Below are 17510 nucleotides of genomic sequence, written 5' to 3' on the forward strand. Positions count from 1 at the left end.
TAATTGGAGGGTCTGCTCTGCTGGAAATATATTATATTTTAATATATTAACTTAAATGTGGCCATCGTAGTGTGTGCATCCTTTTGTTTTTTAGCAGAAAAATGTGAAAATGTATTTATTTTTCCCTCAAATCGTCAGTGTGTTTGGTAGGCTGTCAATAATTCCAGATACACAGAAAAATAACTCTTCAAACACATTTCGACAGGATTTTGCATCAATTAAATGCAAAAAACAGGTGTTTTCTCACTATTTTCATCTACTATCCCCACATGTCTGAATGAATGTGTAAGAATGGTGAACATCCATAAAACATGGTAAACAGGAGGGTTTAACTCTAATGAAAAGTGCCCACGCGGTCACATGAGGCCACGTGCTGCTCATTGTTGCCAATTTACCGTCATATTTTTATTTTAACATCATTTAACAAACTGCCACCGTGAAAACAAGCAACATTAAACATTTGTGAAACATTTCTGTGTCTGTTTAATAAAGGTTTAAATAGTTTTACTCACCTGGAAAAAGGGCAGCAGGTGAACAAGCTTCAGCTTTATGATCCACACCGGCACCCGTAACGTTACCCACTTTATTTATTTATTTATTTATTTATTTATTTATTTATTTAACAGGCTTCAGATAAAAACACTATGGCTCAGAATGCTTCACAGTATTATAAAGGACCAGGTGTTTACAAAAGGCGCAGAATTATAATACAATAATATAATAAAAAACAAAAACAAACAATAATTAAATGAGAATAAAGAAATGGCTTTCTTTGCAAATAATCTCCAATAATGTTTAATAATGTGTTTCACTTTTTTTCACAACTTTAAGGGTTTTAACATACAAAATAAATTCATGGTGAAATATATTAAAAGGTTTGACAATTCAGCTTAATAGTTAATATAAAAAATAATATTTGTGGATTTCGATCTACGTCCATTTTACTGCTATAAAGTGCAATATTTTCAATGTTTTTTTTTTTAAATGTACAGATTAGATTAGTTTGTTTGTTTTTAATCCAATGGAATTTGTTTCTAATAACAAAAAAATAACATGTAATTTGTGTTCAGTGACGTTTCCATAGTAATCTGACCCAAGTGAGAATCACTGCAGTTTACACATAAATATAAATGTAAATGAATAAACACTGGGTTTAAAGTCTACACTGGTTCCAGTCTCATAACGGCCGCGGAGATCAGGAGTTTGTTCTGCAGTTGTGCCACATAACCTGATGGAAAATGGTTTTAATGATGATTAAAAGAGTTTACTCCAGTCAGAAATGTCCAATAAACTGTACCATCTGTCCATGGCTCAGTCTGACCCCTAGTGGACACAAACTGCACAAAACACCAAGGACTTCTTAAGACTCTGAAACATTTGTGTGTTTTTTCCACTTAAACTTCAGCTCCTCAGTCACGATCTGTAAATGCAAAAACAAAACTGCTCACACTCTGTCTACAAAGAGACTGAATTACATAAGAAGCCGTGCAGAATGACTGATGGAAATACAAGTTTATCTGCAGGAATATCTGCATGTGCAAACACACAGGACGCTGACACAGCCTCTTCTGCTCTTTATCACATGCAGACACACACACACACACACACACACACACGCGCAGACACACACACACACACACACGCAGAGACACACACGTTTGTGCAAGCAAACACAAGTGTGCGACAGTAAGACCAGTACAACTTGCTGCAAAGGCAAAAGTACATACGAAAGTCACACTGAGACTCAACTGAGACGTTGTCAAAGTAAAAGTAGAAACACCACATGTTCAGATAAAAGTACATGGATATTACGCATCAAATTAACTTGAAATACCCAAAGTAAAGGTACTATAAAAGTACAATATTACCTCTGAGAAGCAGTGGATTAGAAGTGTTAAGCAGCGTAAAGTGGAAATACTCAAGTTAAAGTAAAAGTAGGGGCAAATGACTTCTCAAGTTTCTCAACAGTGATTTTAAAATCATATTTATGGTGTTTTTTAGGTTGAAATCCTGTATTAATTAATTTCTTGGCTTGGTTGAATCTCGTGGCTAAATCTAATTTGCACTAGGATCAATAATTCAACTCCAAATGAAGTCAAATGAGCGTTGGCAGCTTTAAACTCCTGCAGCACTGGTGCAGTAAATGTTCTACACAGGGACAGACTGTGAATGTGAAAACAAAGGACCATAAAACCAACCAGACTCCAGTGAAGCCCACCACCACCACCACCGCAGCAGCAGCAGCAGCAGCACGCGGGGGTTGTGGAGAGATAAAGTAAAGACATGGTCCGAGTCTTCTGCGTCCACTGATCCATAACAGTAGAAAGTAGCAGAGGGTTATGGTGAAAGCATTCCCGAGTTGTGTCGAACTAATTGCGGACTGTCTTGTTAAAGTTAACGATTCAACACCTTGTTAAACATGACAAACAGCCGCGTTTCTGTAGCGAGGCAGCCGGCTGTGCCCGACAATGATCTGTTTTTACTAAGAGGACACATCAGAATGGTGAAAAAAGGAAGCAAAGAAAATTCAAAATCAATTTATTTTCTCTCTCCGTAGGGGTTAATGTCACCATGACGAACATTTACATGAATTGTAACAGGGACAATACTGGGAGGAGGATTTAAAATCTCCTTTTTTACAAGAGAACAGATTTCCACCTGTCTTCTCTGTGGTTCCAGAGGCACTCTAATGAGACGCAATGCAGCGATCTCTTGACTAAGATTCAGGAAAAATAATACTAACACTGGACAGAATGACTGAAACAGAAGACGCCATGAACTGGAGATGCTTTCCTAACACACTGAGAGGAGCAAAGGGCACAGGGGAAAAAAAGTACAAAACTATAAAAACATTAATGCAAAGTTGGGATAAAATGATTATTTGTAAATAGATGAGTGGAAGAGAAGAGTTTATCTCCCACCTGCACGTCAGAGATGCGACCATCTCCGGTTTTTAATGCACGACGACTCATCGGACGTCATCTTTATTGGCAAACACCACATGGTAACATGCACTGGCGTGGGTGAATCTTCAGGACGCCTTATCGTCTGAAAATCCTGACTTTCTACTGAGCTCAAGTGCAATAATCAGTCCTAACTCTGGCATCATGTAGATTGTAACTATATGGCTTACAAGGTAAACAGGTCCATACAAACTACAAAGTTACATAGACATCTTTCATTAATCAAAACTATGGTACAGTAATATATTGGCAAAAAAAACAACCCTAAAGAGCTAAGTAACCTTATGTAAACAATGGTATACCACTGTACAGCTTATTCTAAGATGGTATATACAGGTAAAGTTATTTCACTAGCTAGTTCCCACAAACAGAGGGTCAAATGGAAAGAGATAACACAGGGTGGTGACGTACACTGTACGTTAGGCAATTTCAACCATCCCATCTACTTGCAAAGAGAGGAAACCCGACAAACAGCATTTGAATCTACAGACTTGTTGAATGAGCCGTCCTCCTCCTCCTCTTACATGTAGATTATTCCAAAATATAAATCATACATAAGGCAAGGGCAGTTAAGGAAGGTGGAGGCATCACATTCTTTGCAAGGGATTACTGATATAATCGATGGGATACAGGTTGATGGTTCTTTGGGGTAAATGCACTTTGAGAGTTTCACTTGTTTGTCACACGTAACAAAAAGAAAAGAAAACACATCCGAGTGCAACAAAGGGGACGAGTCTACTTCTGTAGGGAAAATGTGCAAAATCTGCTCTAAAGCAAAGTGACAGTGTTGCAATTCTAAATGTACAAGGTACTGGGAGATGCACGGGGTCGTCACGAGAGACAGCGGCGCAGACCCTTATTCCAACAGACTGTATATACAAGGCACTAAGGATAAGATTCAAGGGCCACACATCCAGTCTTTGAACGGCCTCCTCAGTCCGGTCGGAATATAGGATATTTGGGTAAGAATTCTATAAGAATCACCTAAAGAGAGAAGAAATACAAACAAACGTTATGTAGGACAGCGGCAAGATGTTTCATCTTTACTTCCTGTCATTTTTTTAGGATCTCTTCAGAGAAAGATCTGTGTAATTCAGCATCAACGACACGAACAAATGAGACAAAGTCCTGATATCCCTGTGTCCCAGGACAGATGTTTATATCCAACTCATTTGCATTTACTTTTGGAAGGAAAAGTGAATTAATTATGAGCCTGTTTTCATTCCCAGGGCGTCAGATACCGCCGTTTTGTCACAGCCCTGTGCGTTTGGCACAATTTACCGTTTCAACTGTAAACTTATTGGACGCTCAGAGCACGCGCTCCAGGATTAAGAGCGGCCAAACTCTGCGTAGGAGGCGGGTTGGTGTGGTGGATGAGTCAAACGAAAGCCCGACTTTCACCCAGGAGAACCGCGGTTCATGCCCGTTTCATATCCCCTGCATCTCAGTAGTTACGTTACAAACGCTTTACTGCTTTAACTCCATCCACGAACTTCCCTCACCAAGTGGTTCTGTTGCCTAAACATAACCACGTACTTTTAAGAGTTTGCAACGTGAACATGTTCCCCGTTTTTAAAACAGAGACAGTGACGTCATGTGTTTGACACGCAGGGATAGTCAAGCCACTGACAAGTGACACCAAAGTGTCCGAACAAAACGGCGGCAAATGACAAGTTAAGATAAAAAAGGTTTAAAATGACTGGAACAGGATGAGGCCCTGGGAATATGGGACCAACTAGTTAACTGTGTTCATTTTAAGTGTCTTTTTCAAACAGAAATGCCAAACACGCTGGCTCCAGCTGCTTAAATGTGAGCATGTGTTACTGCTCTTTCTCATATATGATAGAAAAGTTATCTCAGGACACTTTACAGAGTAGGTAAAGACCACACTCTATGACTTATTTATGATAAACATAGACACAACAATTCCCCCGTAGAGTGTGAGTACTGAATGTCTTTGTATTTTGGACTGTCGGTCAACAAAACAAGACATTTTTTTAACTATTTTATAACATGATTGTTCATTTAAACAAGAAATGAATCTACTAATTAATCGCTAAGAAATAAGTTTATAAAATGATGCAATAATCCAACAGCTCATAGGTGTTGTGTTGTGACAGCCTACTTACATATTCCATCATATTACTGCTTTCACATTTTCTTTTACTGAGTTTCCAGTGCAGCCCCAGCTGATGAGAGAAGAGAAGACAGACACCATGAATGAACCACACACACACACACACACACACACACACACACACACACACACACACACACACACACACACACACACACACACACACACACACACACACACACACACACACACACACACACACACACACACACACACACACACACACACACACACACACACACACACACACACACACACACACACACACACACACACACACACACACACACAGAGGAAAATCTGTCTGAGATCTCCCCTTCAGTGTCGGGGGACTTTGGGAGCAGGGCTGTCTGGTCTCACGGGGGTCAAACTGTGGCCAGACACCCTGAAGAGCTTCCTTTATGCCTTTGCACAGCTACTAGCTGTAATTTGTTGCTGTGAGACAAAACAAAATTAACACGCCATTTTACTGCTGACCTCACGGTCCTCGCAGACCTCGCGTACCAGATCTGACTCAGCTCTGAGGGACTTGTCCGGCAGGTTAGAGTTTACAAAACAGATGAATGGTCATTATCCATCACGGTGATGCACAACTCACACCGCCACACTGACACAGATAATTAAGCACTTTCACACAGGTGTTAAAGTGCAATTTGTCTTCCTTACCTTGTGGTATAATCGGTTATTTTCCCACTCTAACAACTTATGAATAGACCGTCTTGTCTGTAGGAAGGGAAAACAAATGAGTTAATGCGAGCAAAGGTAACTCTTTAACAGTAAACAGCCGCAGTGTTGGGATTTATGGACTGAACTCCCAATTTACCAGCTAGTAATTTCCACTTTGTTGCCATTAATTCTGAGTGGTAACAGCACCTCTAAATGACACACCCTTGAGCTGGGAAGGAGAGGAGCTGTGCAGCGCAATGCGTCATTTCTACACAGAGCCACTAATTGAACACAAGTTGTTATTACCCTCTACACTCAGACCAATGCGGCTGAATTGCTATAACAGCCCCTGAGTAATCAGCGCTGATGTAAGGGAGAGTTAAACTGTCCAACTCGTGTCACAGGAGGTCTGGGACTTACTCTCTTGTTGAGGCAGATAACAGGCCATAGACTGCAGCCTACTGTACAGCAACAGCACAGGCAGCCGCAGAGAAGCCACTTCACATTCACAGGCAAGTTCTTCTTCAGACATGCATTCACCCTGCTGATGCTGGTTTTGAATTCCTCCGGTGCTACCTAAGGAAAAGAGAGAAAGGGTGTTTGTGCACGTACCAAAATGAACAGCTCCTAGAGGCTTTATGCAGTGTGGGGAAATTATCAGAAAATTGAAGCAATTCAATTCAATTTGCAGGTGGTGCTGACATGAAGGATTCCCAATTGCTCAAAAGAAAACCTGTGCACAGAGATCAAAGAGCTTTAGAAAAACCAACAGGTAGATATTTGCAGATGTTGTCCAGAGATGAGATGAGATCTCTTTGCCTCTGACTTGCTAACCGAGCTCCAGACTGTTCAAGGCAAGGAGGGACTCAAAGGACAGATAAGCTCAATGCCTGTGGCAGCACCGACCAAACAACTTGAATGGATGCTCATTCCTCCCTGAGTCTGTACGCCATAAAACCGGGGTCGTAATCTTTTATGACAGGATGCAAAGGTCTCTTTGCAAACAGCCAAAGACCTCAGAATAAAGCCCAGCAGGGCCTGATCTGCACCCTTCAATCATCATAATTGTGACCTCATCCATCAAATGTCAACCTGGGTCACAATACTGAAGGTACTTTTTATTGCCCCACACTTCCCTCGGCCTGCTCTTACCCCTGAAGCCTTTTTGTGTTTCTGCGTCCGACCCAGGAAGCTTTCCTTTCTTGTCTACGGCAGAGTCTTCATTTCATTATTTTATCACCGGGAGCTGGACTCTCAAAAACACTGGGGTCCCCGCCAACTGTGCCCCATAGACGGCTTACACATTTACAGAGCTGGACAGCACATTCAGGCTCTTTTCTATACACTGTGGTGCGTCGCTTGAAATGCAGCTCCATCAGATCAAAACCCCTCACAGAGGTTTGAATGGGGCAGTTTAGGGACGTCTGGGCTGTTAAAGGCCCCAAAGAACAATTGAATCACTGTGGCTTTAATTGCTTAATTCTTCCCACTTGGAAATGAACAGAAAGTAGCCTGCAAGAATGAAGTGCAAGAAAAAAAGCAACTGTACCTTTCCCGTGAGAACAGAGGGGAACTCTGTGTCAAATCTGTTGCTCAGTCCAAACCTGGATAAAGAGGAACCACATGTGAGCACTGATACGGTTATAATAATGTAAAATAAAGTATAAAAGTACGATGAACAAGATAAGAACCAAATAATACAGAGCAGAAATATGTTGTTTGATTACACGATGAGACCGAACATGCTTATTCACAAACGGCACTGTTTTTAAAGTTTAGTTGACATTAAATCACACACAACTACAAAAGGATGGCACAATAAAGACTCATTTCTATTGTAGTAAAGATGCAGGAGCCCTCTAAGACTAAGAGTCAGTAATTATTAGCAAGTCAAAAATCTGAAAACAGTTACAATTTATTGCTATGATGATCATCGTACATCTTACACAGCTTCCCAAAAGCAATAAGTGTTTTATTTCACTGCAGCTGCCAGTTCTCACTTCAGGCTTAATGTGACATTCACGCATGTTTTGTGCGGTTACTCATTTTTCTCCCATTTAGGGACAAAATCTTCCAGCCTGATATAAGTCTTGATAACGCTATACATCATAATATAGCATGTTTTCTGGTGATTCAATAAATAAATAAATAAATATAGGGTCTATTTGAAATATCCACATGGAAAAGGCTACTTTTGTATAATCTTGTTTGAATTAAATATTTGACAAGTGAAAAGGATTTTCTCACGTTATTACGCACTTAAGTGTAGAGCTGCAACGAATAGTCGACTAATTGATCGACAAAAGCATCATAAAAAAAGCTGTTTTCAGCCTTGTCTCGGTTTTATATCAAATTAAACTGAATATCTTTGTGTTTCAGACAAAACAAGACATTTAAAGACATTCACCTTGGACTTTGAGAAACTAGGAGAGTTGATAAATTGAGAATATGCAGATTAATTGATAATGAAATGAATTGTTAGTTGCAGCCCTACTTAAGTGTAAGTGTAAAATTAACATAACGTGGACGGATCAGAGCCTAAAGCTTTTATATCGTTTTCACAATATATATCGACATAGACATACTCAGATTTATATAATCAATTATCCAACTCACAGATGAGTTGTGGCATGTCATATATATATATATATATATATATATATATATATATATATATATATATATATATATATAAAGATAAAGATGATGTTGTATATATATATATATATATATATATATATATATATATATATACAACATCATCTTTACAGAGAAAGAACATTTATGGTTGAAAAGTTGTCATGTAAAATAATATTCAGGAGTGAGATATCCACGTGCAGGAATATTTACAGTTAGTCTGCGATTAGAGGATAAAATTGTTGTCTCTTGTATTTATCTGTACGTTCACAAGACTTTTCTATGGGGAGATACAGTCTAGATTATGAAAATAGTGATAAATCCATCCCAGTTTCTCAAGTCCAGCGTGATGTCTTTAAATGTATAGTTTTGTCACTCTAAACCCCAAAGATATTCACCTTAATATGATATAAAATAGAGAAAATCTGGAAATCTGAGGCTGAAAACAGCATTTTTGCATTAAAAATTGTTCCAACGATGCATATATCGTCAACTTAGTTTTTTTTACTTAGTTTTACCTTTTTTTTTAAACAAGGCTAAATGTTTATGCCTTCACTCACATGGACAGGTATATATCGGGTTGGTATCCAGGCCTGCCACGATAACAAGTTTTGCTGGCCGATAAATTGTCCCAGAAATTATTGCGATAAGCGATAATATTGCTGTTTTGAGACAATTTTCAACTGATTTAATGATAAAAGGCATAATAACGCAGAAACCCTTTCAAAAGATCAAATAACATTTATTTCTAAAGAATATTTAACACTAGAACTGGATGATTTTTTAAATATCAAAAATAAATAAAAGATCCAAAAACAATAAACAAAATGGACTCAGTATATTTTAACACATTGGCGCTTCTAGTTGCTACTCTTTTACAACAAATGCGACGCTCCGGCTCGCTCAGGCGAAGTGGTTCACCGTGGTCATTTGGGGTGCTCCCACACGGCAGCTTTGGCGTTTGCTTTGAACCAACTCCATCTTTGTTTTTATACCTCCAAATCTCAACTAGCGTGTCCTCCTGCTCCTCACAGGGCTCTCCTGCTGCACTCTGGGTAACGCCAGGGGTCCGTTTCCCCCCAAGGAGACCGTGCGGCTGACAACTGACCGACACGAGACGTGAAGGGGGTTAACTCCTCATTACACTGAAGAAGAGAGAGGGCTCAGTGGAAACAGATGCATCCTCCAACCAGGAAAATACCGGAAAAATGGAAATTATCGCAGCTGGCAGAGTTATCGAGCTCAAGTTATCATGCGATTAATTGATTTATTGCTTATTGCGAGAGGCCTATCGTATCGGCCGATACGCTCAGCCCAGGTATCGTATCGGTTTTGGAAAAAACTGGAGCGGTGCATCTCTAAGAATAATAATAATAATAATAATAATAATAATAACATCTATATACTGTATTTATCCAGCAATCTTGTGCACAAAAGTTGGCTAAAGTTTTCCAGCTGGGGCTCAGCAGTCAGGTTAATGTTGTGGTGAAAGTAAGGGAGGATTTGATAATGATGACAGTGGTGAAGTTTGTTTCCTTTTGTTTTGTTTTTCAAAATAAAACTCACTACATGACGTCACAGTAAGAGGGGGTTGTGGGGGGGAGGGCTGACGTCTACTTTTCACCCAGAAAAAGTGCAGTCTCCGTCAAAAATGTAGCTAACGAGCAGACATCCCCGAGCAAACACTGGCGGAACTTGCAATAAAAACGCTTTGGTTAATAATGAAGCCGCTGACATTGTGTTGACATGGCAGATAACTTGATAATAAGGTTAAACACAGACTTGTAGCTAACGGCTGGCTCGCATGTAAACTTGCCTACCAACGAATATCGGTTGCTAGCCTACCACGTTGACGGTTACCATGGGGACACAGAACTGCGGACGTTCGTTTGTGTCGGGTTCCGCTCACGTTCGACCAACGGTCCCCCTTTAACCGTTACAAAACAAACGGCTAACTGCATCAGCTACAACAGGCTAAAGGGTGAAGAGACACCAAAACAACAAAGCGACACGGCGACAGACAGCAGCGACACACGCGGCTCCGCTTACACTGTGATGTGCCCGGCCCCTCGCATCACCACGGGCTCCGGACAGTATCTGGGCAAGTGTTCCTCGCTCACTACGTGCTCATCCTCTTCGTCTTCCAACTCATAAATGGTATCAAAGTCCGCCATGTTGGGTAGTAAGACGCTCATGATGACGTCTCCAGCGGGGCCGCGCACTGACGCACAAGGGAGCGTGCCCGCGGAGCCAGAGTTTGTGTAAAAAAGCGACCATCGCCCCTCTGTGTTGAGAAGGACCAACATTACAACATTATAACTATATAACTATTTAACTATATAACTATACAACTATAACTATAACTATATAACAGGAGATTAGATCTGTACAACAGCGGACTGATAAGTATGGAGGCACATTGTACTGTAAGGCATTGTAACGAGTTAGTATCTCAAAATAATGACAAAGTATCTCAAAATATGAGTTAGTTTATCAAAATATGAGTTATTTTATCAAAATATGAGTTAGTTTATCAAAATAATGAGTTAGTTTATCAAAATATGAGTTTTTTTTAATCAAAATATGAGTTATTTTATCAAAATAATGAGAAAGTATCTCAAAATAATGAGTTAGTTTATCAAAATATGAGTTATTTTATCAAAATATGAGTTATTTTATCAAAATAATGAGTTAGTTTATCAAAATAATGAGTTAGTATATCAAAATAATGAGAAAGTATCTCAGAATAATAAGAAAGTATCTCAAAATAATGAGTTAGTTTATCAAAATAATGAGTTCGTTTATCTAAAATAATGAGAAAGTATCTCAAAATATGAGTTAGTTTATCAAAATAATGAGTTAGTTTATCAAAATAATGAGAAAGTATCTCAAAATAATGAGTTAGTTTATCAAAATATGAGTTATTTTATCAAAATATGAGTTAGTTTATCAAAATAATGAGTTAGTATATCAAAATAATGAGAAAGTATCTCAGAATAATAAGAAAGTATCTCAAAATAATGAGTTAGTTTATCAAAATAATGAGTTCGTTTATCTAAAATAATGAGAAAGTATCTCAAAATATGAGTTAGTTTATCAAAATAATGAGTTCGTTTATCTAAAATAATGAGAAAGTATCTCAAAATATGAGTTAGTTTATCAAAATAATGAGTTAGTTTATCAAAATATGAGTTAGTTTCTCAAAATAATTAGAAAGTATCCCAGAATAATAGGAAAGTATATCAAAATAATGAGTTAGTTCCTAAAAATATGAGATGGTTTCTCATAATAATTAGAAAGTATTATTTTGAGATACTAACTCATTAATGTGACTTACAGGCCCTTTTTTTCATCACTGGGGCTTCCATAGAAAATAGATGTAGATGAGTGTAATATATTGGACCCATGGCATAGGGATATTCTATAATATGCCGGCTGCGTACAGGTGCTTGAAATCCATGAAAATGCTGAAACCTTTAAGGTTGAAAAGTGCTTGAGTTTTGTGCTCGCAATGCTGTAAAATGCTTGAAATTGTATCTGAATTTCCTTTACATCAAACAGCTATAGAAGAGAAATAAAGTTAAATTTCTTATCCTTCTGGTATAACGAAAGAGTTTTAGTTGTGTATAACATAATACCATCGAATTTTAACATGATTTAATGAAAGAAAAAGTGAAATAATAATTTTCAATATCTATGTATTTGTAGAAAAATGTATAACACAACTGTAAGCTGCTGGAGAGGCTTGAAAATGGAATCAAAGTGCTTGATTTGACCCCTGAAAAGATGTATGAACCCTGAATATGTTGAAGTTTATAGCCTATTATTTAAAAATGAATTAGCCTATGTGCAGTTTGCATGAGTGAATGAGCTTCTTTAGACATGGGCACGGGTCAAAGTCAGGAAAAAACCTCCTCCCAAAATACGCAGTCTAGCCAGATGACAATTAACATGTCACTCCAACTAATAACACATAAATCTGCACTTTGAACCCATAAGAACCTGGACCGGCCTCACTCTAGTGACCTAAAACAGACATAATGGCTGAAATGTTTTACAATAAATAGATGTAAATTCCCTGACACTGAATGGAAAATGAAAGTGCACCTGCAGATGTCTTACTATCATATTTACCACAAGTTAAATAACTAAAAAAAGAGATTAAATAGGACAGAAAAATAACCCCAATAACATGTGTGGACACTTACTGGTTGGTTTAAGTCACTATAGAAAGAGCAATTTCAGAGATAACTGACAACAAACCAGTCTTGCACGTAATAAATGTTATTATTTATTTTAAGGCTGGTTATTACTGATTTACTCTATTCAGCATATTTCTCCAGATTAAAAATAGATGCATTGGATTGACACATCACTCACTATGCACACAACATAGTTTTGCCTTGGTTATTATAGAAAATGTAATTCTTAGTCTGTTTTACCTGAATTGTAACTTGCAAAAATGTGTATTAGTCCTCAGTGGGTGCAGTAAAATAAAGCTTGTGTGTCTGTTCTTCTGCATAAAAGCGTTTTAAATCCACAGCATTCAGAAAAAAAAAGAAAAATGACATGTGTACTGCAAAAAAACACAACATTTTATTTACATTTTTGCCATGAAACCACCGTCGTACCCGCACCATTAGCAGCCGCAGTCACTGCTTTACTGGAGCGGATCAAATTGTGCTTAAATGATTTGTCAAGTCACAGCCATTTGTTTGGCACGAGCTACATACGATCCAGTTAAAAAAAACTTCATTAAAAATGTCCCTGAATTCTCATTTTTATTCACATCCACTTCATCACATACAAAAAAAAGGATATTTATATCTTATTAACTCACAAACAAGTCGGAAACACGATTTTTCGTTGTTTTTTTTTTTGTTTTTTTTTTAAATTCCCACGTTATTATAACTATTCTATATTTTTTTTAAAAAGCATTATTTCAAGAGCCTCCAGCATTTTTGTGTTGCTGTAAATCTAAATGTTTTATCCACAGCTTTGTGCTCCAGGACGTGAGTTCAGTGTCCGGTCAGCGTGTCGGAGTGCTCGGTTATGTTAGATGGTCCGGAGGGTGAACTCTTACTGGTTCACAGTCACTTGCTGTATATTCCTGATAGATGGCAAGGTGTTCATCCCCTGAGGAGGGTACAGAGAGTTGTGGATTTCTGAGGGGCTGAGGGACCCCGGCACCGGCAGAGGGCTCACCGAACCCGGGTCACTGTGCACAGACCCCCCGCTGCCGTCGGACTGGCCCAGCTTCTTCTTGATCATCTTCCTTTCTTTGGCTCTGCGGTTCTGAAACCAGATCTTCACCTGCACGGACGCGAGGAAAAGTCACTTAAAGTCATTTTTTTAACAGGGTAACAACCTTTACTCTCCATGCAGGTGCAACACAATTCATAATAATTAACATAAATACATAAAAAAACGATGCTCCTGGATATAAAATGAGACAATAATGATAAATGAACATTAAATACTGATTTTTAAGTATAAATAAAATCGCCATGTCAGCCCTGCATAATAAAATCAAATGAAAGAAATTAAATTAAATTAAATGCCCATTTAACTAAGAGTGTATTTCTTACTGTTTATTGTTTTTTACTGTATTTATTAAGCTAAGAGTTTTTTGGTTACTGTTTTTTCTGTATTTATTTAGAGTCAAGAGGTTATTGGTTATCTTATACTGTATTTTTTATGCCTCTCTTGTGTTTTTTAACCTGCTGGAAACTAAATTTCCTTGCGGGAGTTCACCCCAAAGGATCAATAAAGAGAAGTATTAGTCTACATGAGGGATACCAGCTAAATAATAAACATTAAATATATATTTCTCGTTTAATCTCCACGACATTTCTCACTAGAATAAAACAGATAGCACTACAAAAATAGGAAATGACAACAATAACATTGGCCGTGTATTATTAATACGTTTCTATAATTTACCAGTATTTTTTGGTGTCATTTCAAAATGATAGAATATAAAAACATATATTTCGAAATATCAGGATAATATATGTTTGTGATTTTAGGATTTCGTTATCAAACGTTGATACATAAATAACTACAGATAATAATGTATCAGGGGTTGAGGTATCTTTAAATATAGTGGATGTATTTCTGTAAATACGCACAAACACAGTATTTTGACGGTGATATTGACATGTTTACTATGGGCCTATATTTCCATGTGGTGTCCATTAAGGCTCGTGCGCGTGGCTGTGCGTCATTGAGGATGTTTGCATGATTCACTGCTTCCTCCTCAGATGGAAATAAAGCAGGCTGGAGTGTTTAATCCCGATAAAAACACATACCTGTCTTTCCGACAGACCGAGGTTGACAGCCAGCTCAGATTTCCTCCTGATGGTGATGTATCTGTTGAAATGAAACTCCTTCTCCAGCTCCAGCCTCTGGTGGTCTGTGTAAACTACCCTGTACTTCTCCTTCGTTCGTGTTTTACCTGCGACAAGGAAAAAAAACACACCGCGTTAAGATTGTGCTTTTTCTTTCTTTTTTGGTGCATTTTTGTTGTTGTTGTAGCAGCAGCCAGGTGGTTAAACTGGAAGACTGACACAGGGCAGGCTGCATGCCAGGACCGGCCTATCTGCACATAGCATCTTTATTAGCTGCCTCTTAAATCCACATCTCTTCGCTTTCTCTACAGATACGCAAATTGAGCTTTTTCATCTCGCTTTGATGGCAACTGTAGCGCAGCGAATTTCAAACGGCCTGCAAAAAAATAAACACGGGGGCGCAGCAGATAAGACAAACATCTCCAGAGACTGGAGAGTTAAAGCACACTGTCCGGCAGCGTGTGTGTTCATTTATCTGTTTACAGTTTTGCAGACGCATGTTACTTAACTTCAGAAGCTTGAAAACAAATGGCTGACGATGGAAAATATCATAAGAATTGGAAACAAATGTGATCGACACACTTATGGATGTTTTATTCTAGCGCTTATAATAAAAATACCTGTTTTTCACGCCGCTGTAAAGGCCTGCAGTTTGTACTACTCCACGATTAAGACACTGGCTGTGAAAAACGTCCCTCTTTCCGGCAATATAACTCTTGGAGAGGAAGGGAGGTTGGTGCATATCAAAGTGAAGAGGTGTTGAAAGCAGAGGCCACCGCCTGGATATGACGGATAACACTCAAAACACCAAACAATGTGACAGGGAAGTCGACCTCACATCTCCAGGAATAATGACATTAACATCACAACTGGGCCTGGCGCCGATTCCTCACACCTTTTTTTTTAATTTCCACCACAGGAGAGATGAATGCAGTACACGGAGCTGCTGCCCAAGGTCCATTTTCCCATCAGAATTATGTGATATGGAAATTATTTATGACAAGCGTGACTGATTATTTCTTCTGCGAGTCTGATTCGTTATGATTTATTTTCAATACAGGCCAGTTCGATTATAGATTTTACATATTCTCAATTATTACCATTTTACCCTGTTTTAGTAACAAATGTAAGAAACTCACGAGTCAAGTGTCACAAGACCAGTTTCCTGCTGTTATATCACTCCTGAGTACGCGCCTTCTACTTTTGTCGTTGTTTACAAATGTAATATTTTTAGCCTATTGATTCTTTGCTTTAAATTTAACCAATTTCATAGGAAAAATATCTGCAATGACGTGGAGCTGCCAGAGACAAATGTGTGCGTAAAAAACCCGAGGGACACAAACTCTTCGGTGCGTAAAAAGGCTCAAATGTTATTTCAAAACCAAGGCAATCGAATCAAATCATTTTTGGCACGACGATTAAGATGATGGACCCACCTGTAGAAGACGATTGCGCAGTTTTACTCATCCACTGGAATGAATTGCGCCTTTCTCTGTCAGGAGAAAGTTGTGCAACGTTAACGCTCTCCGGCGGCGGCTGTAACACCGCAGATCCTGGAGGATGCATGTGAGTGTACTCAGATGAGCAGTAAGGAACCTGTGCAGGAGAGGAGTTGTTCATGGGTGTAGGAATAGTATTAGGTGGTCCCAGACTATATGCACCCCAGTCTTCCCGTGGAGCGCCATAAGTTGGTCCCCAACTCCCCGAAGACTGTGCGTGCGTATCCATGTTTGGCACATGATGGTATCCGGTAAAATCGGGGTACTGAGGTGTAGAAACAAAGTTCTGTGGAGGCAGGTTGATGCTCGATCTTCTTACTGGCCCCTGGTGATACATGCCGGTTTCTTTATCCAGTATGTATCCCACATACATGATTTGTACAAAAAAAATTAGATATCATAAAAACACAGCAAAGGGGATGATGTGGCCTATTTTAAGGCGACATTGTTGCCCTGAAACTGTTTAAAACAATCCTCCTGCTGTTTGTGTAGTCCAAATGGGTTCCCAATGTGAAATGCGACGTAGTTCCAGTCTGTCTCCAGTCTCACATGATGTGTTTCTGTTGACAAGATGGTAAAGGTATACTAAGGCCGGCCTGACGTCAGCCAACTCCTCGACTCTTGGAGATTTGCATTCAAATGAGAGTGACCGGTGCTGCCGGCCCAGCTGTCCCCTTGCGCCTGTCCTGTAGCGCGTCATCACCTGACAGTGGACCTATCCTGAGCAGACGTCCTCCACCACTGCATGAATACATTAACGCCGCGGCCTATCAGCTGCACAGGCTGCATGAACCGGCAGTAAACCGAGGCAACACGTCCACAAAGCACAAAAAGGCCTGCGCGTAATTGCGCGAAGATATATTTTATTATACCGGACTTGTTGGAAACATTCGTTTTCCAGTGACAGATGATTGAATCAGAGTTTACGACATTATAAAAGAATATAGAGAGCAACTTATTTTGCACATTAGTCCTGGAGTTTTCTTTCCAAACTAAATCAAGAACATCCAACACGATTAAAAACCTGTTGTTATGGGAATTCCAACCACACTTCACGCGTAAATGCCGTTTTTTATTTATTTAGAGATTCACTTGCAAACGAGGTGCAAAGCATGAGAGACTTTCTCTTGAAGCAAGCCGGACCTTTCGTATTCCGTGTTCACACCTCAAGGTCGCACTTCACAGCTAATTCCGGTTACAAGGAAACTCTAACAACCCCCTCTGTGACAAACAGCGGCCCTCGACACACCAGTCACCA

The 17510-nt window shown here is 39.0% G+C and overlaps 2 protein-coding genes across 2 annotated transcripts; both read right to left on the reverse strand.

Annotated features, from left to right (window-relative positions):
• Positions 1-2521: 2521 nt before the first annotated feature.
• On the reverse strand, positions 2522-10598 carry chic1 (cysteine-rich hydrophobic domain 1; the record flags this gene model as incomplete). Its single annotated transcript, XM_083914815.1, has 6 exons — positions 2522-3947; positions 5093-5152; positions 5767-5823; positions 6187-6342; positions 7316-7370; positions 10453-10598. The coding sequence occupies 6 exons, from the start codon at positions 10596-10598 to the stop codon at positions 3897-3899; spliced, it is 525 nt and encodes a 174-aa protein (XP_083770941.1). The 3' UTR covers positions 2522-3896.
• Positions 10599-13482: 2884 nt separating this feature from the next.
• Positions 13483-16625, reverse strand: cdx4 (caudal type homeobox 4; the record flags this gene model as incomplete). The annotated part of the gene is made up of 3 exons (XM_083915861.1): positions 13483-13716; positions 14715-14860; positions 16190-16625. The coding sequence occupies 3 exons, from the start codon at positions 16623-16625 to the stop codon at positions 13483-13485; spliced, it is 816 nt and encodes a 271-aa protein (XP_083771987.1).
• Positions 16626-17510: the final 885 nt, after the last annotated feature.

This window comes from Echiichthys vipera (genome assembly GCF_963691815.1).
Source record: "Echiichthys vipera genome assembly, chromosome: 6".
Lineage (NCBI taxonomy): Eukaryota > Metazoa > Chordata > Actinopteri > Perciformes > Trachinidae > Echiichthys > Echiichthys vipera.